The 26,687-nt window shown below is 34.7% G+C and overlaps 1 protein-coding gene across 2 annotated transcripts; it reads left to right on the forward strand.

Annotated features, from left to right (window-relative positions):
- Window positions 1–1,227: 1,227 nt before the first annotated feature.
- LOC110110567 lies at window positions 1,228–26,670 on the forward strand. 2 transcript variants are annotated; one of them, XM_020842096.2, is made up of 9 exons: window positions 1,229–1,602; window positions 1,692–1,895; window positions 2,322–2,379; window positions 2,514–2,576; window positions 14,735–14,810; window positions 24,885–25,000; window positions 25,134–25,223; window positions 25,495–25,626; window positions 26,257–26,670. In XM_020842096.2, the coding sequence occupies exons 1-9, from the start codon at window positions 1,331–1,333 to the stop codon at window positions 26,401–26,403; spliced, it is 1,158 nt and encodes a 385-aa protein (XP_020697755.1). In that variant the 5' UTR covers window positions 1,229–1,330; the 3' UTR covers window positions 26,404–26,670. The 2 variants fall into 2 exon arrangements, with proteins under 2 accessions (XP_028553040.1, XP_020697755.1); XM_028697207.1 differs by lacking the exon at window positions 2,514–2,576 and having other exon boundaries at window positions 1,228–1,602.
- Window positions 26,671–26,687: the final 17 nt, after the last annotated feature.

The raw sequence follows: 26,687 nt of genomic DNA on the forward strand, positions 1-26,687 counted from the left end.
GTTCAACTCGCTTACGTCTTATCAAAAAATTAAAATACAAGCTTTGTAGCTAGCCAAACATGAGCTATTTGTAATGACGAGCCTTTTAGATAGCCCAACCATTGGATGTTATGAAGTATAGAGTTTTTGGATGGCGAATTTCTTTGTCTTTGAAATGATGATATGGATAAGGAATTATTATATGTTGGTTGCTTGCTCACGAGCAATATAGAGTTGTTGGTTTTTTGATTATTCACGTACATTGCGAGGGGACTATTCTAAACTCTGGATTTTCTATTTCTCTTTTCTTGAAGTTTATTTTTCTCTTTATATAAACTTTCTCTTTGGGTATAGAATTCTGAAGTTCTAATTATTTTTCTCTTTATATCACATTCTCAAATCACAAGCAAATATGAATTTCAAATGAAGGCTAGTGGATCAGTTGTCTAGATAAGGCCATATGATTCATCCCTCTTCATATTTTTCATGTAAAAAATCTTTATTGTCCAAATATGTGCAGCTTTATTTATTTTTATTTGCATATGAGTTTTTCATTCTTTGCCATTATGATTGATCAATCATATTACAATTTTTTTTTTAATTCCAATATTGGGCATTTTGAATTATAAGCCTTTGTATCTTCTTGCCTTTTTACTATAATAATCTATGACATTTCACTCATAATGATTTTTAGAAGATTATAAATAGTTTATTGTGCTTCACTATTATAATTCACATCACATGTTATTGTGAATTCTAAATTTTCAGGCATTATTTAAGTTGAAAGAATTAGAGATAATGTAAATTTAATTTGTTTGATAATTTCATATTATTTGTTTGATTTTATTGTAATTTTTGGATAATTATATTTCTCTAAAAACTATGGATAATTTTTCTACTTAATAATTTCTTTCTCAACTTTAGTGAAAATTAGAATTAAATATATTAAATAATCGTTGATAGTTATATGCAACTCCTAATAAAAATTTTAAAAATTAATTTTATCCAAAAAAAAAAAAACAATACCACTCAATTAATTTAACCCTTTTGATTTCATTATTTTTTCATTGTTTTTTCAATTTGTTCAAACCAAACAGAGATTCATATGCCCCATCTCATAAAAATAAAAATTTAATTTAATTTCTTTCACACCATCATTTTCAGGTTCAGTCTTTCACATTTCCAAATATTGCCCTTATATAAGGAGGCCCAAAGAATAGTTGTATATCTAGGCCCATATGCATAAGAAACAGGCCCTGTGAGTGTCAGCCGAAAGGAAATCGTGGTCGAAGCGGCAAACTTCAGTCTCCTTGTTTTCCCTCTCATCCTTCTCTTGCTCTAATCTTCTAAAATGGCACTGCCACCTCCCTTATCTCATCGTCTACGATCGACCTTCTCACCCTCCGTTTTCCTCTTGCCATCCACTCCCCGAGTACCCCTTGCTTTTCTGTCTTCCAATGGCTACTTTACTGGTGGCCGCCAATCGCTCCGCAATCCCGATAAAATCTACCGCCGGCTCGATTCTTGCCTCGTTGTTCCACCTCCGGCTGGCCGCCGGCCCGTCGCAATCGTGAAGTTCCTTGGAGGCGCCTTCATCGGCGCGGCCCCCGAGCTTACCTACAGGTATCGAACTCTCTTCTCTCTTTCGAATTCAATCGCCCTAGAAGTGTATTTGAGAAATTGAACATTGAGACATTTTCATTTGCTGGAAGCTATCTGATGGAACTCCTGGCTAATGAGGGGTTCCTAATTGTGTCTGTTCCATATGGCGTGACTTTCGATCATACCACCGTTGCAAGGGAAGTGTACGAGAGGTTTCATTCGTGCTTGGATCGATTGGTTTCTTCTGGAGTACCTGATTCTAATCTCACTGGATCTGAGCTTTGTGATCTGCCTCTCTGTTCCGTTGGGCATAGGTTTGTGGAGCTCAGTTTGACTGTTTTTATGTTGTTGTTGGAAGGTTTATATTTATGTTATGTTTTGAGGAGATAGGATTTGGTTCAATTAATTTATGGTTCGTTTACTCATTATGAATATGAATGTTTGGAAAAATTTCAGTGAATCTATATAGCTAGATCTTTGGGTGATTGCTTTTAACTCTGGCAAGCATGTTTTAGCTTGTTATCTAGCATTCAATCTGGTTCGTAATCAACAAGAAGTGAGTACCATTCTAAGTTTTAATTTTAATTCATCTTAGGTGTTTAGTATAGTTGTCATAGTGACTAACGGATAAACTTTCATTGGTTTGTTTGGTAAAGGCTGTTAAACTGCCATTCTAATGCTTGAAAAACTATATATTACATGGAAATCCTTAAGTATATGTTTCTAATTGGATTTTACAGCAACGGAGCTTTGCTTCAGATGCTTGTTGGGAGCTATTTTCCTGAAAAGATACCCAAGGTAAGGATTCAACTTTTTTATTTTTCATTGTAATGCACAGATAAAAATAGTTTCCAATTGGATATGAAATCAATTTTTGCACAACATCAAGCTTTCAAATGATGTCTCAAAAGAAATACTCTTTTCTTATCAAGGCCAATGCTGTAATCTCCTTCAACAACAAACCAGCTTCAGAGGCAGTTCCTTATTTTGAACAGGTTTTTATACTTTCTATGCTTGCTTATATTGATTAAAAATGTATGTTAGATGTGGAACGAAAAAAATGTGTTAGCTACATGGTACATGACACAAATACCAAATTATAGGATAAGGGAGATAGAACTGAAGGTTTGCAGAGCATGTTCATGAAAGATTTTCATTCACCTTAAGATTACTTGCTGAAATTTATTTAGGATAGAATCATAGAAATTTAGGTATTGAGTTCTACCATTTGAAAAATTAATTACGAAGGGTTGATTTAACAAAATCTCAGCTTTATCTCCAACCATGCTTTCAACATTGCTTAGTTTTTTTTTCATATATATGTATATTTTTCAAACATGCAAGCAAGTTTCCATCTTTTTTTGGCACCTTTCCCATTTGGCAAGAAGTTGGCACACGGGCAATTTGCACCATTTAACCTCTCGTTAACTAAGAAAAAAGTGATCAAGGCATATACTATTACTAAAAAAGAGATAGTACGATGGGTAATAGTTTATTCTTTTTTTCATAAACCTATGCTATTACAGTTTTCATTGGGGTGGCTTTGCAAAGAGATAGCTTTCAGTTGAGTGCCATTGATTGAGATTGCTTGCTGCAACACTAATCGAGGCACAATATTTAAATTTTTTGTTGTTATTACCTTCCCTTAATTTGATGGAGCTGTATATGTTCATTGATTTGTCCCTTGAGTGAATTTTCTGGTAGATAATGCCTTAGTGATGAAGTTTGTGAGCTGGTCTTCTAAAGCTACATGATGGAGTGTAATTTTGTGCTCTTTGATGTGGTCTTTGAGTAAGTGGAAATATATTTTGTCGAGCACAAGAGCATATATGTTGAGCCAATAGCGGAGTGTATGTGAGGAAAGCGAGATATCAAGCTCTTGTAGAAGATGGCGAATCTAGATGATGCCGGTGGAGAGGTAGCGAGTGCTCTGAACTCGGCCTTAGTATTTTGTTTCATTACAAACTAGTAGATGAGTGTGTTGCTGAGGAAGACGCAATAGCTTGTGGTAGATTTTCATTCATGAGTATTGACATCCTTGTTGAAGTTGGTGTAGATATGCAGATTTAACTGACTGTAGTAGATTGGAAGATCTGATATAGTATTCCTTTTAGGTAGTGGAATTGGGCTTGAGATGTTTAAAATGGATGTGAAATGGTTTGTGCATGTGTTGACATAGACGGTTGAATGCAAAATATATGTTGAGCCTCATAATTGTATGATATTGATGAGTTCCTACCAGTTGGCTAAAGAAGATAGAATTTTTTGAATTCAGTTTGGGAGCTAACAGTGAGAGTTCTTTTGGCTATAGAGGGATTTATAATTGGTTTCTGGTTTTGCATGCCTGAGTGATGGAGCAAGTTTATTCTGTATTAAGATTGGTTTAGATAAATGCTATACTTTGTTGGCATTGCATGAAGATTGAAAAACTTGATAGTTGACTAAGGTTTCACTTGTTAAAGGACTCAGATAAATTGTAAAGTAGATCAGTGTTACCTTTGGGGTTATTTATGGTGAAGAGGACATCATTGACCTAGATGAGAATGTAGATCGTGACGGAATGGCTGCGTATATGTCGAATGAAGGATTAACTGTGTTGAAGGTAAACTAGAACGACTTTGTAGGTGGCTGGTGAATATTGAGAATTATTGTCAAGGTGTTTATTTGAACCCATAAATTGCGGCATACATGGGCAGGATGTTGTGACTTGTGAATCTTTGAAACTTGATGATTAAGCCATGTGCATGATTTTGTGGAGTCAGCGGTGTAAGAATGAGTTAGAAATGCTATGTCGAGTAATCTACTAGCTATGGGTGAGAGCAACCAAGAGAATGATTCTTATGGTTGGCCATTGGATTGAAAATTTCTGTAAGGTTAAGACCATGCTCATGCTTTTATCCTTGCATGATCAACCTAGCTTTGTACCTAGGGATCGAGTCGGCGGAGTTGTATTTGATTTTGAATGTCCATTTGTAGTAGATTTTGTATTAGTGAGGAAGGTACTAGAATCCATGTGCTTTGTTCTGGAAGGGCTTGAAACTCTATTGCAGAGTTGCAAATGGATTTGCTTGAGGCATTGGTTTACTAAAGGATGGGAATGGTTTTTGGCGTGAGATGGTCGGATTTGAATTTCGTGACCATTTGGTGACTTGCTGATGGAGGAAGTTGTTAGGCTAACTAGAGTGTTGTTAGGTGGAAGACTTCTTAGTTATTGTGGTTTGATCTGGAGGACTATAGTCATGTAGAAATGCTGTGGTGAGCTGTGAGATTGGTTTGTTTGGTAGGACTGCATGCGTATAGTTGGGGTGGTTTTGAGGTAGGTAAGCAGGCTGTGGTGGGTGTGATTGATTTGGAAAGGCGAGGGAAAGATTAAGAGGGTGGTAGTTTTCATTGAATATCACATATTGTGAGGTTAATTTTTTTCCCAAAGTTGAGTCATAGTAATGATGCCCTTTTTGGGAGTTGGCATATTCCAAGAAACTGTAGCCAAATGACTTGGCGATAATTTGTCATTAGCTGTGAAATGAAGCCAGTGTAGAGTTTACCATTTATAGATTTTCAAGTGAGAGTAACTTGATTTTTTTGTTGTGTAATAGTTGAAATGGTGATAGTTTTTTGGGTGGTGGTGGAGGATAATCTATTAATGAGGTTGGCCATGGTGAGAAGATCTTCAACCCTAATTAACTCATGGGATATTTGAGCGTTGAGTACAAGTCAATGTAGTCTCAAGAGGGTCGCTATATTTGCATTCAACAACTCCATTTTGCTCAGGTGTAATGGTGTATATGTGCAAATGTATTCATATTGGATGCTCAAATTAGCGAGTAACCTATTGAGAGTGGAATTTATTTGTTCACCACCACCTTCAATGTGAAGGATTTTTATCGTGCAATTGAATTATTTTTCTAACTGGTTTTTGAATTAAACAAATTTTGAGGTTGCATCAAATTTTAATTGCATGGGAAGGACCCACACATAACGTGAGTGATTGTTCATAAACAAGATGTAATATCCATAACCACGCATTGTAGTTGTGGGGGAAGTACCCCATATGTCTGAGTGAATACGTTCACTCATTTTATAATTATGAGCGAGATGGAGAAAATGATAGTTTATGACTTTTCTCTAGAGAGTAGGCAGTACATAATTGTGTTTGATTGGAATTGTATATGTTTGGGTCAATGTTTAAAATTGCATATTTGAGTATTGAGGCATTTTTCATTCGTGAGGCGAGGCGTAAGCCTCAAGGCATTTTGAGGCGTAAGCCTCAAAGTCAAAAGATTGCGTAAATATAAAATGATAAATTTTTTATATACTAATGAGTGAATAATATAAAACATAAAAAAACATAAGATATGAAGTGAAATCAAAATATCACAATAATAAGACAACATGAAATATAGTTCAACTCAATATTCTATCTTTTCCAAATCCCTATATTCTTTTCATTAACATATAATTCCAATTTCCAAAAATAAATAGCAATGACATATCTCATAAGAACTCATAAGTCATTAGCATTGTCATCACTAAGGGGTTCTTCATTTGAATCATCATTATGATGAACTTCTCTCTCCCCTTCCTCCTCTCCTATAGAGTCCAATGTCGGGCATTTACTTCAAAATTTATGTAAGTTTTAATATATATAGCGTGAGGCGTAAGCCTCATGCCAGTGAGGCGAGGCGGGCCTCAACCAAGTTAAGGCGCAAGCTTCATAAAAAAAACTCGAGGCGTATGCATCGAGGCGTTTTTTACTGGAATTGCGTAAAGGCGGGCCTCAAGGCGAGCCTCATATTGTGCAATTTTAAACCATGATTTGGGTCATATTTTGCTGGCATAGAAATAGTAGAAAAATTAGGGTGGTCGAGCTTTCTATGCTATAAGTCTCTAATAGTTTGTTGAGATGAGTGCGAACTTACATGCCAATGGTGCCAAATAGCGCTCACCATAACACTTGATGCGGTGCAGCGCACCCTTGGTATCATTTGCTTGGCACCACATATATGTTCAAAATAGCGCGTGCTATTTGCACTAGATGGAAGCAATAGCGCATGACACAAAATTCATATGGCATGCATTATTGTTTGTTTTAAAATTAAAATTAACATATGAATTTTATCATTTATTTAATAACTTAATTACAAAAAGATCAAAATGGTCTCTTGACTCTTTATGAAAGACCAAAATAATTCCTCAATTATATTAAATGATTATTTTTGTTCCATAATACCTTAAAAAGGAACCAAAATAGTCCAACTTATTCTTTAAAGACTTGAGGGACCAAAATGACCTTTTAATATAATTGGAGATCATTTTGGTCCATCATAAAAAGGTCAAGGGATCATTTTGGTCCTTTTCTCATAACTTAATAGTGCCTCCATTACATGTAAATGTTCCTTAATTTCTAAGAAAGAGGGTATAAGTTATTTATGAAATATTTTTTTATGATTCATTGAATCAATTGATGCCATATTTGTATTATTTGTTATTCATTATTTCATTCACATATTTAAAAGGAAGGTACAAATATTTGAAAACATGCTTTGCTTATAGGTATTCAAAAGAATGTTGGATATAAATCAAACCACATAAAAAGATATTGCATGGAAATATATAATTTTAGCACATGAAGGTGATGTTAATTATAGGCCATGTATTTTTGTGGCAAATGAATAAGATTATTAATTAGGAGATGATGTTGATGAAGTAAATGATGTGTTTTTAACCTTTGATGATAATGATGACAACTCTTAGCAAATAAATATATTTGAAAAAATGGTTACAATGCTTCGAATTTTGAGTGATTGAGGTGTTGATTACTTGAACTTAAATATACTTTGGATGTTTTTATTATCATGATGATTTATCTTTCTATTTAATAGCATTTCATATCAATGCATATTTTTATTTATAATTATTTAATATTATGCATCATGTTTAATATGTTGAGTGTTGTAGCATGCGTTATACGCTCTGGTTCAATGTGAAACTTTGCGCAATGGTATGTCATTCGTCATTGACAAGTATGAGTGAGAGGGTGCACCCTTAAGTAGAAGTTGGTTGGTCCTTGAATACTTGATCTGACAACCGGCCACATTGAATGTGATAGAGCAAGAATTGTCACTAGTTGGGCGGTAAACAGAGAGAAGGTTGAAGGAAGCATCAAGATTGTGAAGTATTTTATATAAAATGATTTCTTGGTAGGGGTTAAGAGTAGGCATTGTTTGGTTGTTGAGATGGGGAGAGATTGGCCATTGCCAAGCATGCCCTATTGCTGTCCATAGTATTGCTTAGGATGTTGTTGCGTGGGATTTATAGTTTGGTGAGTCGTCACACTTATATCCGAATACCATTTGGCGATGTGGTGTGTGATCCCACAAAGATAGTCTATTTTTCGAAGCCATATTGAGGATCACACGATATCAACAGTGTGCGGTGAAGTGGCTAGGCTTGTTTCGGTAGATTTAGCATGAAAGGGTAGGTGAGAGGTGTTTCCACCTTGGTGCTTGATTGGGTGCAAGTTGATTTCATAATGTTGTAGGTAGGATGCCCTTGATTGGTGATGTGGTCCCCATGACCCCTATCATGTGTGATTGCAAAGGTATTTGGCGACTCTATGTTTTGGAATGAAGAAAGCTCACATGCAGCTTTGATGTCGATGTTAGTTTTCTCAGTGCAGAGGAATAGGGTGTCGAGGTTGTGTGATTGAAGGTTGGTTTTGATGGTAGTCTTATATGCTTGGTAGGATTGTGGAAGATTGGTGAAGTGGTCCCCATTTGGTCGTTGATGATGAGATTATGAAGCTCGTTCTTGATATGTATAATGCAAGAATAATTGGACAATTGCAGTCATCAGTAGATGGTTCTCCATATTTGGGTGCATGTGTGAAGTGTGCAATTGTAAGGAAGAAGTGGTTGTGAGCTGATGGAATAAAGAGCTACGATGAGGTTTTGGTCGATGAGAATATCCGTTCTGTAATGTGGGTTTGGGGAGATTGATCCATTGTCGTGGGTGATGTATTTAGGTTGGCATGTATGGTTCCATCTAGAAAGCCAGTAAAGCATTGGCCTTGAAGATTTTGTGGAGTTTGGGTTTTTAGGTGGGATGAATCTCTGTTGTGAGTTGGAAGTTGATAATATTTTTGATGTTGGAAATAAAAAATTTAAGTTGTGGGGGGAGGGGTATTTTGCCCATTAGAAGGAGGAGGTTGTGGTTGTGCTGGAGGCATTGGGTGAGTCCATATTGAGAATGGGGAGAAAGGTAGGTGCTGCAATGGAGGGTCTCTGATACTAAGAAAAAAAGAGGTGAAGACACATACTATGAATAAAAAGAGGAGATAGCATGCAAGCTATAATTTATTCATATTTCCATAAAGCTAATGTTATCACCGTAGGTCTTTGATAGCCTTCATTGGGTACGGTGGCTTTATAGAGGGTGGCTTTTGCTTTAATGCCAAGTTCTGAGATTGCTTTCTAGCGTTATGAGTGGATGGGTAAGATAATGATGACCCACAACCTAAAACACTGGCGGTCTTTGATAGTTGTTACTAGTTCCTAAGTCCTGGATGATAAAAGTGAAGGGTTGTGTTAGTTGGTCGATAATCAGCGTAAAAGTTATTAAATAATCATGACATGAATCATTTAATACATTGTGTTAATGCTAGGGCGTTCCCTGAAAGTGACGCGCCATAGCCTGAATACAACGACAAGTGTGCAAAGGCCGTTGCATCGACACCCGAATGTAGTGTTAAATAGTCAAGGGTTCCCACAGCATGGACGGATGTTGGCAAAGAAGCTAGTCCATGAAATTAAAATTTGGATATGAACTTGGAATATAGGTACCCTTACAGGTAAATTAATGGAATTAATTAATATTATGATTCATAAGAAAATAAATATTCTATGCATTCAAGAAATTAAATGGGTTGGAGAAAAGACTAAGGAGATTGATAGTTTAAGATTTAAACGTTGGTATTATGGTAAGAGTCGTAATAGAAATGGCATAGGTGTGATTATAGATAAGAATTTAAAGGATAATGTTGTAAAAATTAATTGAATTGGAGATAGAATTTTAACTTTAAAGATTGTTGTTGATACTAAGATTATTAATATTATAAGTGCTTATACTCTTCTAGTAGGTTTGAATATGATTTCAAAATTAAAATTTTGGAATAACTTAGAAAATTAATACAAATTATACCTCTTGAAGAAAAAAATTTATTGGAGAAGAGTTAAATGGACATGTTGGTAGATAGATATATGATTTTAAAAGCATTCATGATGGTTATGAATTTGGAGCGACTAATGAAGGCGGTAAGACCATATTAGATTTCTTTTTAGCTTACAATTTTTTAATTGCTAATACATTTTTTAAGAATAGAGATGATCATCTGGTGTGAAACCAAACATGCAAGGATGATCAGATTAATGAATTTGCATGTTTAATATTTAGAGCATAATAATTATGTATTTATAGTAATTTCGAACGACAACATAAAACACAAAGAGCGGTGACATAAGCTTAGGCTAAATCACATGTGGAGTTAAGCCCGTAAAACAATCAATAGTTTAACATTGCATACATGGAAAGTTTCAATAAGAAATTCCTAGACTAACAATGAGATTAATGCTATGAAGGATCCCTCACACAACTCTATAATGTACTAGACTTTAGCGGAGGACTAAAATGATCTCAGTGAATTTATTAAATTCAACAATTGAAAGTAACGAGGAAAATAAAGAGTGAGGGAAAGAGTTCACCGAAGGTAGCTGGCGACGGATGGATTGGTTGATGTCCCACGATCATCCACGATCCGGTTGGGAGGTGTTCCTCAATTGACGGTGCCAACCTGAAGATGATGTGTTCAATATAGCTTTCCACGGAGATGTTGACCAAATTGAAATCGAAGAATGTCGGTCCGATCCAGAGAATCATCTACGAACCCATGATCAACATCCGGGTCTGTCATGCATGATTGTCTAAGAGAGAAAGTAGAGTGTGAGAGGGGGAAAGGATTAGGTAGGTTCGGCCAGGCAAAGGGGAAGAAGGGAAATCTGAAAATAATTTCAGATCTTGTGAGTAATTAGAGAGTAATTTCCTTGAAATCTGAATTTGAAACGAGTGGGAATTAGGAAGGAAAGTGGGGATGTGATTGAATTAATTAGATCCTTAATTTATGGGACATAATTAATTAGAGAGAGGAGGGGGAAGGGGCCGGCCAAGGAGAGAGGAGAGAGAGAGGGGTTGGGCATTAAGGAGGTGGGCCCAAGCAATTAAGAGGATTGAATACTTAAATCTAAAATTAATTTCAGATTTAAGTTAATTGGTGGGTTTTCCTAAATTAAAGGAGGATAATTTAAGAAGAGTTTTGAAATTCAAATATTTTGAATTTGAATTTAATTTTCGTCCTAAATTAGTGGGCTAAATTAAGAAAGCATTTATGGTATATTCGAATTTAAAAGTTTGGAGGGAATTATGTGGCTGGCGGCTATTGTGTGGGAGAAGGATGTGGCCGGCGGCTTTAGGTGGTGGAGCAAGGGCCGACGGGTGGAGGTTTCAAGCCGGCGGCCAAGGGCTTGGGCTAGGTAATTAGATCCACAAATTGAGCACTTTCCTAATATGGATTATGTCAATTTAGAAAAGAATTCAAAATATGAATTTGAAATCAGATTTTGAGTTGGAGCTCCCTCCTAATCTTCATGCTCCACTTTTGGAAAGAGGCAAGACAAGAACTCACAAAGAGATCAAGAACAAGAAAGCTGAAATTTTTATTCATATTCATCATTAACTCAAAATACAAAAGAACTAGCCTATAAATAGGCCCAATGAAAAGAAAAGAAACAATGACTAAGATGTCGTTCGGGCTACAACACCACATGACCACTCCTAGGGGTAATGAAAAAAACAGAAATATAAAATAAACTAGTACATAAAATACAAAAAAAACTTCAGATCATAGCCACTGATCTCTGATGTCCTCATCATCATCTCATCTCTTATAATAATGTATATATTAAAACTCAGATTGATTATTTTCTTATAAGAAAAATAGATCGTTTAGAATGCAAAGATTATAAAGTTATTTTTAGTGAAAGTTTATGTATTCAACATCGCTAATTAGTTTTAGATTTTATGATGAAGGGGCAAAAAATAACAAATAAAGTAAAATATTGTTCTAGGATTAAATCGGGATATTTAAAGAATATTAACAAAATTATTTTTGAGAATAAGATATTAGATCTTAAAATTTTGTCTGTGCATGAGGAAGCTAATGTTATTGGGAAAAAGTAATCAATGATATTAAGAATGTTGCAAAATATATGCTTGGATTATTAAAGGAAAAATCTCCTAATAGTAAAAAGAATTGGTGGTGGAATCAAAATGTTTAAGAAAAGATAAAAAATAAAAAGATTTGTTATAAAATTTGATTTAGATGTAAAAATTCTAATAATTGTGAAATATATAAAGATGCTCGTAAGGAGTCTAAGAAAGCAATATGCTATGCAAAGATTTTAGCTTTTAATGGTTTATATTCTATATTAGATATTTAGTAGGGCGAAAGATATATGCATAAGTTATCCAAATAATGAGCTAAGAGTACTAAGGATTTAGTTCCAGTGAAGTGTATTAAAAATGATGATAAAAAGTGCTTTTATTAGAAAAAGATATTCAACAGAGATGGATGAGATATTTTTATAAACTCTTCAATGAATATTATGAGAATGCGATCGACTTTAGTGACCTTAGCATCCTAAATGAAAATTAAGATTTTAATTTTTATCGGCCTATTTGTAAAATCGAAGTTAGACAGACTTTAAAGAAAATGAAGTTTAGAAAAGCTGTTGGACCTGGTGATATCCTAATAGAGGTGTGAAAATGCTTAGGAGAAGAAGGAATTTCTTCGCTTACTAATATTTTTTAATATTATTTTGAAGATTTAAAAGATGTCAGATGAGTGGAGAATGAGTGTGTTAATTCTTATTTTTAAGAATAAAGGTGATGTACAAGATTGTGCGAATTATAGGGGAATTAAGTTAATGTGTCATACTTTAAAAATATGGGAGAGAGTTATAGAGCATAGGTTGCAGCGTGAAATTAACGTTTCTCAAAATCAATTTGGATTCATGCCAGGTTGGTCTACTATGGAAGCTATACATTTATTGAGAGGTTTAATGGAGAAGTATAGAGAAAATAAGGAGGATCTACATATGATATTTATTGATTTAGAGACAACATATAATAATGTTCCAAGAGAAGTGCTATGGAAACTTCTAGAAAATAAAGGGGTTAATAATGCTTATACTCAAGTCATTAAGGATGTGTATGCAGGAGCTATCACTTTTGTCCGACACAAGGTGGTTTGACCAAGCATTTTCCTATTTTAGTTGTATTACATTAAGGATCAGCCTTAAGTCCATATTTTTTTGCTTTGATCATGAATGTTCTCACTAGACATTTGCAAGAGGTTGTACCCTAGTGTATGCTTTTTACTGATGATATTTTTCTTGTTGATAAGACTAGAGAGGAAGTTGAAGGTTAACTTTAATTATGGAGGTCAACCTTAGAGTCTAAAGGCTTTCGTTTGAGTAGATCTAAAATTGAATATATGGAATGTGATTTTAGTAATAATAGTTCTAGTTGGGGGATTGTGACTTTGGGTGATCAAGTCATTAATAAGAGTACACGTTTTAGATATCTTGGGTCTATTATTCAGAGTGATTGTGAAATACATTGGGATTTTATTAGTAGAATTCAAGTTGGATGGATGAAGTGGAGGATTGCATTGGGCTTGTTGTGTGTTAGAAAAGTTTACCTCAAACTTAAGGAAAACTTCTATAAGATGATGGTTAGACCTGCAATGCTTTATAGTGCAGAACGTTGGCCATTTAAAGAGAAGTATAATATTAAGTTAAGTATTGCAGAGATGAGGATGCTCAGGTGGATGAGTGGCTTTATTCTTTGTGATAGGGTACAAAATGAGCATATAAGAAAATGTTGGAATATCTCCAGTGGAAGATAAGATTAGTGAGTCATCTTAGATGGTTTGGTCACATAAAATGCCGGTCTTCTGATGACCCGGTTAGGAAAGTAGATGTATTAGATTTGACTTATGTTAAGAAGGGCAGAGGTAGACCTAAAAAGACTTGGTTAGAAAATATTAGAAATGACCTTTCTTTATTAGATTTATTTGAGAATTTAACTTTTAATAGGGCACAATGGAAAAAAAAATTCATGTAGCCGACCCCACAGTGGGATAAAGGCTTGAGCTAGTGTAGTATGTGAAAGATTTTATTTTTTTTGAATTACCTATAATTTGTGTAATCAGATGTATTCTACCTTTTTGTTCAATGGTTTACTTTATCAATTTTCTATCCCAGGTTCTTTCTGATTTTGTATATCTGACTACTTTTTTACGTGCAGTTTAATTATTTGATGCACCACCAGGCTATAACATCTATATATCATTGTAAACTTTGCTATACCATAAATGCTTCGTGATAGGTTTCAGATTTGATGGTTGTATTATGGAGACCTAACACTTTTACAAGCATTAAGACATACACATATTTTTAACATTTTACACCTTGAAGGCTTTTAATCTGGATTATTTTTTGTGCAGTTGATTATCCTCCCATAACTCCAACTGACATTGGCATATTGATGTAGAACGTATTATTTCCTATTGCTTCTCCTTGCTTGAAACTGTTTTTAGTATTTGATTGTTTTTTTGGCATAAACTCAAGTACAAAACTGGCACATATACTGCGTTTATGTTTCTTTCACATAAAAAGGTTCACAAAGTACTATTTTCTTACAGTAATCATTAAAATGTCACCAATGACTTGATTAGCTGACATTGCTTTCTTTTTCTTATGTTTAATTTGTAAAATTAATATTGATAAATATGATTTGATGCCATGTTGTGCTTTTTTTTGTCATCAGCCTCAAGCTTATTGGTTCTTACGTTGTTTAGAATTTCATCATATACATTTAACTACTTACAATTCCTTTATTATGGTCTAGAGGTCTTAAGTAAACCTCCCTGCTCTTCCATGGAAAATGTGGGTGTCTTATGCATTTGGTATTCCATTTATATTAAACTATTTTGCTATTATTTAAATGCTGACTATGCTATTGAAATGCTCCTGTGCAGATAGGACCTATTACTAGGCAATTAATGCCTTTGGTGGAAGCATCTCCCATCTACTCTATGGCCCGAACTGCCTCAGGTACTTTTATTCGCATTGTCTTTACTTGATGGGAATCATTTGAGAAAGTAATGGAACTTACGCATGTTGCACTAATTGCATATGCTATCCTCGACATTTTGTTAGGCATGCTAGTGTCAAATTGTGAAAGATGTGGTTTGATGGATTGTAAATCTGTAAGATGATTTCTTAACTTTTGTCATTAGAACTTTAGATGATTATTATTACGTTTTTCATTCCATATCTATTGAACTGTTATTACAAACGTACTTCATGTTAGTTTCTTCCATCGTTTAGTTATTAAAATGCATTTGAGATTTGCACAATAATTTAGAAGCATTTCTCATGATGTTGGATCTAAATCTTTCTATGGGTGACTCTAGGACTTTGTTAGCAAATGAGGTTCGATCCTTGAAGATAGAGAAAGAGAATCAATGGAGATATGCTCTAGGATCTTCTTATATTTTCTAGTATCAGAAAGTTCAAGACTAATGTGGCATGACCATGCGCTCAGTTCATCCTTTGACCTCCCATTCATATATTTAGGTCAATGTTCAATGCTACAAGAATGACTATAATTAAGATGTACTAGAAGGCTTACATAAAACAACTTAATGAAGCAGGTTGTGAAGTGAAAAAGTTTAATTGGTTTACAGTTGCCTAAGAGTGTGATGACTTATTTTTAGTTCTAAGTCGAAGGCAAGTTCTATAGGACAAATGCCTTTGTCAAGTTCTTGTAAGATCTATTGATTAGCGGGTGAGTACTCTTGGAATAGAAGCCTAGATAATTTCGGAAGGTTATTTGGTGAATATAAGACTTCGGTATATTGATCTCTATAGACTAGTAGTGTCTTTTGTTGTCTACTTGATGAGATCTGATTTTTTGGTGACTTATAGCTTTAGACGATTTCAGCCTTAGCAAGTGCTAAGTTCAATCAAGGTTCAAGACTTGATGAACTTGATTCAAGCTTGCATGATGCTTTATTAACCAAATTTAGAATAATATGAGTGTGTTAGTTTCTCAATTCTCTTATCTCAATTGAGATCCTGAATAGAGTAAGAGAATAAATCTTCAAGATCTAACTCATCCCGGTGAGTTGGCACATTGAATGTGATTAATCACGTGTATTTAGTTATTCTTGTCAGACACATCCATATCAAAGGGTGTTAAAAACATTTACTCAGGGATTTAGTTCAATGAATATATCCTTTATCTTTGTTCTTCTTCAATTCCAAAATGATTGCCATGCTTTTGAGAAAGCATAAGAAAGCATAGACTTGTAAGCTCCAAGATTACAAATCTGATATGCTATTACCAAAGACGCCTCCAAATAAAGTAAAGATAGATCCAACAAAGGCAGCCAAAGAGGTTATTGATCAGGGTACTTGAGTTGATTCTACAACTAATACTAGTCTCTCTAATCCTAGAAGATTAATCTTGAGAATGTTTCTAGGAAAAATGTTGTGGTGGTTGTTGCTAAATATTTCTTTTAAGGAGGTTGTTGGCCGCCTGTGGGCTCCGAAAATTCGGCCCCGGCCTCCGCTCGCTTTTCTTATTCGGCGAGGGAGTTTTAACGAACGAAGTTCCGAGGTAAATTTTGGAAGGCAGATGGGTTTGTAGATAAGACACTACCCAGAGATTTCTTTTCTTCTTTTTTTTTATTCGCAGGTCAACACCGCCTTAGCTAAAGAGGTTAAGATGCTCGTTTCTTTATCTGGATATATTGTCATAAAATTTACAATGAATGAGTTTTGGGCACCACTAGGCAAGAATGAATGCAATTCTTGCCCCCCAAAGGGATAATGGGTGGCTTGCTCGTATATTTCCAATTCATGGTTTTCTGAATTGAATAATTGACTTAGTGATTCTAAAATAGGAGATCCTCATGATAAGTTTTGATTTTTGAGCATTCTATAATTGTTCAACTTCTAAAAGTACTTCACTCTTACATACAAGTTACGACAAAGAGGTGCGTCTGAGAGGGCCCATAGTATTGGAGAAGAAAATCAGGATAACTCTTTCTACAATTGAGTAGTTAAAAAACTGCTGATGAAGTTATTGTTAAGGATGCTTTCATTGGGGATGAATTACCAGGGAATCTTCGAGTTGGTTGGGAGGGAGATTGATATGGTCTTTTAGGATGATAATCTGGTTAAAATTTTAAGAATCATCATTGATGCCTAGGACGAGGAACTTCAAGCTCATAACATTGCGCAGGCAAGAAGTTCTATGGCAAATAACAATGTGCGGATTCACTTATGAAATGAGGCAGTAATAATGTTCTCAATCAGGATATTTTCGAAATTCCTTGCGGGCATCAAATCACTAAAGGATAGTATTTTCTCTCTTCAAGTTCATTTTGAGGCCAAGAAGCTAAGATTATTGAGAGAAAATGAGCTCAAAGTTTCTAGAGAAGTGAAGAGAAGATGGCTCAACAACTTGTTAGGAAAACTTGATATAATGAGCAGTTTTCCTGCCATTTTGCTAGATGAAGTTGGTAGGGCAATGCTCTAAGAGGTTAATGAAATGAATATTAAGGTCATCTTAACAAGGAAGTTTATTGAATCTTCTAGGTTAAGCCACCATTTGATATAATGCAATACTGTTCCTTGAGAGATTGCTTTTATCCAACTCATTTTTTGTTTTGAAGGAGCTGGGCTGCTTTGGAATAAAGAGTTCAGAAATGCAATGGCTTCTTTAAGTTGTCTTTTAGAAAATTAATCTTTAATAAGCTTATGAGAACATGTATTTAGTTTTTCTTGTCTTCTTTTTTATTTGGTTTATTGTAATTAAGTATTTTGTTAAAAGCATATCGTCCTATCTTGTCATTTGTATTTGAAATATTGTTTTGAGTTTTGATATCATTTTGTTTTTTGTTATTTTTGTATTAGGCCATATTATATGAAGTTAAAATTTATTATGAAATACCTCGTTAGTCATGAGTTGTTCTTTATTGTGAACTTGTTCTTACTAAGATTTGTTTGGTCGAAGGATGAAGCGCCATTTGAGCTTCTTACAATGGTGAAAATAATATGATAAAAATATAATTTTTTTAACATTTGTTTTGATGTTGATGCAATAAAGTGACAGTGAATTTGACCATGTAATTTAAAGGCTTTGAATTTTTTCCTATGAATATGGTGAGCAGTTATTGCAACCTTTTTCTTCTTATACTTTTTTCTCATTCTCTCTCGAATGGATTGTAGCGGACTTGATTAAGAGCATTGATGTCTTTGCAGTGGAGGATTTGAAGTTTGCCATTTTATAACTAAGAACAACATATAGTTCTTTGAGATTTCGTATGGTTTAGCTGTTGAAATCTACATGATTAGAGCTATAAAGTCTGATGAATACCCTAACTTACTCTATGATTATGAGTTGTGTTTTAATTGTGTGATCACTTTTGACTTGGATTGTGAGTTTTCTTTCTTTTCGTAGATCACTCAAATCTTGAATTTTTTATGGTTTGATCTCGGCATATGTTATGCCAAATTCTTTTGCTAGCATAGTCTTATTTATTATTTTTCTTCTATAGCGGAAGGCAAGATGGATTGTCGACTTCTTCAGGTAGATATAGTAAAGCTTTCAAAGCTGATTATGTTTTATTCTCTTCCAACTATATCAAGATTCTATACTTGGACAACAAGGTTAAGTGAAAGATAATTTTTTTCTTTTTGAAGTAGGAAAAAAGATGGTTGATGAGACCAAAAAAACTTTTAAAGCATATAAGTTGACGCCACTTGTGCTTCTTGTAGTCTTTTATGCTTAGTTCGTGCAAATGAAGAAACCACATGTTGGACTGCTACTAATACATAATTGAACAAATGATCAAATTTGCGTTTGTATCCGGAGGTGTGGCCGAGTATGCTCAGTACTTGTTGCACATATTTTTCTTTTAGAATTTGAATCCTTATAAATTTCTATTTTTTGTAGAAGGGATTATTTTGACAAGTTTTTGCAAGAATTTTGATGCTAACCCTATAGTGAGATCTAATCCTAATATGTTGACTTTCTAAGTAGCCAATGAATGTGAGATTTCCTCTGAAGAAGAGCCATTGAAGAGGAATACCGAAGTAGTACTGCTGCCTCACAAGCTATTTTCGCTGAAGTTTTTGACGAAGTCACCACTATTGATCCTAATTTTTTTGCAACTTCTACTAATCCTTATATTATACTTACTTTTGGAGAAGTGATTATTGATATGACGCCCAAAAAAAAAAAAATGCAAAATCGATTCCTTATTGGCTAGTTGGTATTGTTAAAAATGAAGCCATCATGACAAAGAGAGTGGCAACAACAAGTATGACAAAAGCTACTGCGAATGGTTCAGTGGTAAATGCTAGGAACCTTTAGTTCATCCTCTCCACAATTTCATTCTTCTTATTTTAATAGCGAGAGGAGATTTACTTTTTGTTGGAACAAATATTTTGAAGGGTTGCTTATTGATTATAACGTTCATATGCAATTGTTGAGGCCCAAATTGATGATAATTGCTAATAATCTTGGTGTTATAATATCCATATAAGAATAATATGAGTACACACTTAGCGTAGGCAGACTTGTTTTTTTGTTATCTATAAACCATGAGAGAATGTAGTAGAAGCTCTATAAAAGTTTAAATGGCTGAAAGAATTTGAAAAAAACAAATAAGATACTTAATCAAATTTGGCGAAGGTGAGAAGAAGAGCAGAGTCCAAGAGTTTTTTTAACCTTAAATAAGGACCTAATAGAGAAACAAGCATCTCCCATGATAGTAACTATCCAATAATCCAAGCTTATAAAGCTCGATAAATTTTGGAAGTCGCCCAACAGGAATTTGCAAATGCAAGAAAATTTCTGAACCAGAAACTTATCTAAATAGTTTTATAACTTAAGCAAATTTTGGCTGAATTAGAAGCCTCCAAAAGGAAAATGAAATTTGTAAGAAACATTTAATCGGGCTAGAAAATTAGTGAAGATTCTAAGAGCTTGGAAGGGCGAATCATTAGCAAGATCTGAATGTGGCTTACCAAATGATTTTATCCATTTTGAAGAATATGCTATTGGGCCCGCTGATAAATATGAGCAAATCATTCAATTTTGTCTGAAATTCTTGATAAAGGATGACATAATTAATATTAAATGGAATGATATCTATTATTTATATGATGATTTCACAAATTCTCATTTGTTTAGCATTTTTGTTGTAGTTTGAATGAAGAAAAGGATGAAGATGGTAAGAGCAATTATGCCATCTAAGAATGAAAATTATTGAAGTTGGCCTTTTTCCCAAAATTTAAATACAAGAGGGATTTCCTCAAAATTTGCTCTTTTAATGTTGTTAATGAATGTTGGAATAATTCTTGTCTTAAAATTTTATATGTTGAGTAACATATATTTGCAAGTAGTTGAACACTGGTGTTTGCTTTTTGCTGATGATATTCTTCTTGTTGATAAGACTAGAGAGGGAGTTGAAGGTGTACTCGAATTATGGAGGTTAACCTTAGAGTCTAAAAGTTTTCGTTTGAGTAGATCTAAAACCGAATACATGGAGTGTAATTTTAGTAGTCATAGATTTAATGGGGATTTGTGACTTTGAGCGATCAAGTCATTAATAAGTGTACTCGTTTTAGATATTTTGGGATTATTCAGAGTGATGGTGAAATAGATGAGGATATTATTAGTAGAATTTAAGTTGGATGGTTGAAGTGGAGGAATGCTTCGGGCTTGTTGTGTGATAGAAAAGTACCACTCAATCTTAAGAAGAAAATTTATAAGATGGTAGTGAGACATGCTTTATGATGCATAATGTTGGCCATTAAAAGAAAAGCATAATATTAAGTTAAGTGTTGTTGAGATGAGAATGCTCAGGTGGATAAGTGGACTTACTCTTAGAGATAGGATGCGAAATTAACATATCTAGGAAAAGGTTGGAGTAGTTCCAGTGACATATAAGATTAGAGCGAGTCGCCTTAGATGGTTTGGTAAAGTAAAATGTTGGCCTTTTGATGACCCTATTAGGAGAGCATATGTATTAGATTTGGCCTATGTTATGAAAGATAGAGATAGACTTGGTTGGAAAATACTAGAAATGACATTTCTTTATTAGATTTAAATGAGAATTTGACTCTTAACATGACACAATGGAGAAAAAAGATTCATGTAGCTGACCACACGTTGTGGGAGAATGGCTTGATGTTGTTGTTGTTGTAAGTATCTTCAAGAAAGAAGAATGTTATTCTCCATATTTGCAAATAATACTACGTAATATTGTAATTTGCCTTGCTAGTTGTTAAAGTTATTTGGCTAGTTTTGTAGTGATATCTCTGGGATTGTTCTAACATTATCTATATTCATCTTGATGTTTTTAGGAGTAGGAACCCTGTACATTTTCTTGAATGAATTTCAAAGGTATGCTTCAGAGGATTGGGACAAGTTACGTTTCTTTATAGTTGCAAAAGTATCGAGGAGTTCAAATATGTGTTGTTAGAGTTTTATTTTTAACGAGTAGGTCATCAATATATGTTTCGATATTTCAACATTTCTGATATTTGAAAATGTAGTCCATCATTCTCAGGTAAGTCATCTTAACACATCCTTTAGTTTAAATGGCGTGATGTTGATCCGTCGCTTGTAATGAAAGTTGTCTCATAATTGGTGGGATGCACCTTGAAATGTGTCAAGAAAGCTCATTATTGGGCAGCCAATTGTCAAGTAAATCAATGTGTCTATTTGCAGGAGAATAACTATTCTTTGAACAATTTGAATTTAAATTTAGGAAATTCATGATCTCCACCTCTCATTTGATTTTTTATAATTACGACATTAGAGATCATATCCGAGCATCATATTTCTCGAGTGAAGCTAACCTCTAGTATCTTCTAGACCTCGAAGTAAATAAGTTCTACTATATTAACAATGCCTTTGTTGCTCAGTTTGCCTGAATGACTTATCGACATTGAGGCAATAACATGTGACATATATGTCGACCCCTAACATCTATGTAATAGACTAAGCAAAAATTTCAATATTTGGTCATAGAGTGTTACTGCCGGCTTGTTCTCTGGATCGAAGAATGCATTGACATGGATGGTATAACTTGGGTCATCTTTAGAGTTAGTTACCTCTGCAATCGCTTTATGTCTTGAGTTAAGCTCCTCGTTGAACGTTGAGTTGTAACACCTCTTTCACGCATCCTACATCCTTCAAGTAACATGCTTGGACTTATAACATGTTTATGCGAAAATTTAAGGCGTAGTTAAACAAATGCGGTGTTGTAGGTTGTCGGTGCTTTAGCTGTTTTGAAGTCATCCTTGAAAATGAATTGTTGATCTCCTTCCCCTTAGGTGATTGGTAGCATACTCATACTTTCAGTTCTTTTGTGCTCATTAGAGAAATCATAAAGGGGCCTAGCAGGAGGCGCCAATGTGGAAGGATTAAGATGCATTGGATCAAAGTTATATAAAAAAAAATATTTTTTCATAACTTCTTGTGTTGATTAGAATGCTTCCATTTTGATAATTTAGGATTAACACCATGAGAATAAGCAGTTCATGTTAGGAGTTGTCGTTTGTTGGTCGGTCATTGTTGGTGAGCTAATTGGTATCTCCTCCAATAAAAAAAAGATCTTCAAGTTAAGGTGGCATGCACCTCTCCCAACTGAAGTTGCTTGGGGCTATCTTGCCATGACACATCTGCCCAACCTTACCCGAGAATTGCTGCCTTGAGTCCAATATGGATCACCTATGCTAGGATAGGCTCATTTTTCTATTTCTCAATTGGCATCTTCTTGGGATATCCCAGGTCAACAATAATAAACTCATTCAATTTCATAGTGTGAAAATTCTTCAACGAAGTTAAGAAGATGGTGACAATACTTCGTATCATACTTATGGTCCTCATGGAATATATCATACTTCATTGGGTCCCTAGCATGAAGATTTGTGCATGTCAATGTTTGTCGGTATTGAGGATGACGTCTATGATCTATTTGAATGAATCTCAGAGAGGATTGAAAGTCGAATATGGATGAAGTTGGGGAGACCTCTCTCGGTTTGCATTGCCATATGTTCTTATACCCTAATTTAATTCCTCAAGGTGGAATCATGTTGCTATAATCTTTGTTGCTGGTGCTGCTAGCGAGAAGATGTGGTTTTATAGACAACTCGCCTAATTATTTTGGGTTGTCTTCATTCGTCATAGGGATGGCACTATTAGTTTTTCATTTAGCTATAGTTATGTGGCTTAGATGATAAAGTTGTAGATGCATGATTATATTCTTTTGAGTTGATATGTTTGCTAGGTTAAGCAACCCAACAAACATTATCAGCTATTGTAGGCCGAGTACATATTAAAAGGATCTTCTTGATGACCGTGATTTGATCTTCTACTGACTCCAAGTTTTGGACTTCCAACATCTCATATTGAAACAAACTATGAATTTTTAAAGTGACTTGCCCGACTATTGTTTAGTGTTCAAAAGAGCTTGTGAATTCTTCAATGGTTTTGGGGCACTAGAAAATTGAGCTACAAACTATCGCTTGAAGTTGGAGAATGAAGAGATACTCTCTAGTGGGAGGATGTGAGAAAATCATCATAGTGGTGCCTCTTTAAAAGTGGCGAAGAATAATTGACATTTAAGCACATTGGTAATGTTGTGAAGAGAAATAGTTAACTCAATATAAGCAATATAATATGTTTGATTCATCTTTTATCTTTATAAATCAAGATGGGGTACTTTTTAACTTGGGCAGAGGTTGAGCCTCTTTGACTTCCACATAAATTATGCTGGTAGGTTGAGGTGGATGATTCATGGGTAAATGAGGAAGAGGTGTTTTGGCTTATGCTGGGACATAAGTTTCTTTAACAATTGGAGTGGAGGTGATTTCTTTAATGCTTTGTTGATGCTGATGAATCAGAGAGTCAATAGATCCTTGTTTTGAGGAGACTCAACACGATGTGTAATTCATAAAAATTGCTAAAGGATTCCATGAATCATCCTCGATATTCCATTGATCAAATTGTTCGGAAGTTACTTAATCTTCTTGTTCGATTTGTGGAATCTCTCGTTCTCCTGGGTTATCTATGGCTTGGCTTCTTGTTCTCAACATCATTTATACTTGGTATCTATTTTAATATGTTGGATTCTAATTTGTCCGATTGCGACATTAGGGCCTTACTAGCAAGTTAAGTTCAACCCTAAGAGAGAGAGAAATATAAAAAGAGAAGCTATGAAATCTTAGATTTAAGAGTTAGAAAATACAAAGCTGATGTGAGATGGCCATATGTTGGGTTTGCCTTTTTATCCCTTATTTATTGGTTTAGGTTTAGCATTATAGGAATGACTATAATCAAGAATTATAAGAAAGTTTACCTAAAACAACTTAATAACATTGGTTAGATAAGTCTGGGTTTTTGATGAATGTGTAAGAGTTCGATGATTTTTGTTGAATTCTAAGTTGAAGTTGAGTTCTACGGGATGAATTCTCTTTCTGTTGGTGAGATCTCTTGTTTAACATGTGAGTAATCTCGAACGAGTTGTTGAAATCTTTTGAAAAGCCATTTTGGTGAATAGGTGCCTCAGGTATGCTGATCTCTATAGTAAGGACTTGACAAGAAGCGACTTTCAAGGCTTTGAGCGATTCCAACCTTAAGAAGCACCGAGGGTGGTTCAAGATTGATGACTTACTGAGCTCGGCTTAATCTTATATGAAGATTTAACTAACCTGACACATACGAATATGGATGTACAGATAAGGTGGTTGATACCTTGAAGTTGGTTTTTAAATGGCTTTTCATAGTTAATATTGTGCATTTCTCAGGTCAAGACATTAGGAATGTGTATTTTCATAATCATTGGTTATTTGAAACTTGAAACAAAGTTTCCTGCAAGAAATATTAATTAAAAATTTCCTCCTAACCAAATAAGTAATTTTGTTTTATGGTCCTGTAAGAATGATTAATTAGGTTAACTTAGGAGCTGCATTTGACGGATCCTCGAAGAAGCCCCATTCTTCCATTCTTCATCTGGAATATAATCTGAAGGTAACACAGGTATTTGAAGCTAATAAAGATCTAATGCTCTGCTGATTAAATGGTCAAACTTGATTTCATAGGAGATGTTTGGAAAGCCCTACTGGATAGTGCGGGAGCATTTGCACAGGAATTGGACCAGGAAATCATGGCATCTCTTACAAAATTTGTTGATCAGCTACCATCAGTAATAGGACAGGTCTGGGTGAAGATATTCATATCTGTTAAATTGAATTACCTTGATGTTCCCAGATCTGCAACATCTAAATAATATTTTATCTTTGCCTGTTTTTTTTTTCCATGAATCATTTGAAAGAACTTAATATTTTCAGGTAAATGAAGGCATATCAGAATTCAGGCCTACTCCCCTTGAGAACCGTGAATTCTTCAAGAAGTCGTACCGAGTACCTCACACGCTTCTGGTAGGGTCTTTCAACTAAAACAAAGGAAAAAGGATTGTGTTAGGATTCCCTGATAAAAATTTTGATCGGATAGGTTCAAGCCCTTGAATATTTTTTGAGATGAGTACAATACAAATTATTTATGTGTCACAATCATCTCAAAATAAATCTAAGGGCTTTAAATTCATCTTGATCTTTTTTTAATTAGGACAGCCTGATACAATTCTTTTCCCAAAATAAACTTGAATTCTTGCTTTTCTTGTCATTGTTGCCATTAGGACGTTCATTTCAGGTCAAGTTCAATGTTGATGCCATTGATGAAAGTGACGTTCTGGAGGACATCTTGAGGCCTCGTACTGAGTCCTTTGGCGGGACTTTAGAAAAGATCACCTTATCTGGAAATCATCTTACCCCATGCATACAGGTACTTCTTTATGCTCAATGCGAACATAAATGCATTGCACTTATTTAGTCCTCAGAAATCTATGGTTCTAATGAAACTAATATGCAGTAGTTGCACTCTAGCTCTCCTAAAACAAGTAATGATGAGACATATTTTATCATGCCATAGAGATGGATCAGCTGCTCAGCAAGTACATTCCATGATTGCGTGGTCATTAGGGAGGGAAACATGCACTGTCACGCATTCTTCTCTTCGTACTAAAAATATTGTGATATAAGAAGTATTGTGAAAAGCAAACACTATAAGAAAATGCGTCATTATCGTCAGACTTTCCGGCGGAATGTTTAATGCGCGAATTGCCGTCGGCCGTCGGAAAAATTTGCGTCGGAAATGAGCCGGAAAGGTGATATGTCCGGCCTATTTTGATTGTTACCGGCGGATGGAATCCGCCGGTAATAGCGCATTTTCCTTAGTGAAAGCAACTAAAAAGCATTCCCAAACAGAGTTTAAAGGTTATTAAAGTTTTAGACGTTCTGATTAGCGAACTATATGATTTCCATCTTGAATGTTTTACAACTTCTATAAACCTTCTTCTGCTGACTTTTCTTCCTCGAACTTATTTTGAGATATGATGTCTCCTCACCTGCATAGGATGTTAAATGGCAAGTGGGATACCATTACACCCCAGCCGATGCTCTTGCTCAGAGCTTGAAGTCCCTATCCCTTAATGAAATTAGAGTGCTCGCTAGAACGATTGCTGATTGGCTCAAAGGAAGGACAACTGAAATGCAATCATAGTCTGCAATCGTATACCTGATGGTCAATCATAGCTCACCAAGTTTATTAAAGGTATGTAAACCATTCAATCTCTGTATATGTCAGTGGCGGCTGCCCTTAGTGTATTCCTCAATTTAGATTTTGTATGAAATACATACAATTGCTAGAATATAGAAGGTAGTTAAGATCGCTTGATGTTTAGCCTGCTGCCAAACCCTTCTTTGATCATTGTTGTACATTTTATTCATTCAGTGACTGGCTAGTAAATATTCAGTTAAGTTTTACAAATGACAGCTTGATATATG

This window comes from Dendrobium catenatum, unplaced genomic scaffold (assembly GCF_001605985.2).
Source record: "Dendrobium catenatum unplaced genomic scaffold, ASM160598v2 fragScaff_scaffold_898, whole genome shotgun sequence".
Lineage (NCBI taxonomy): Eukaryota > Viridiplantae > Streptophyta > Magnoliopsida > Asparagales > Orchidaceae > Dendrobium > Dendrobium catenatum.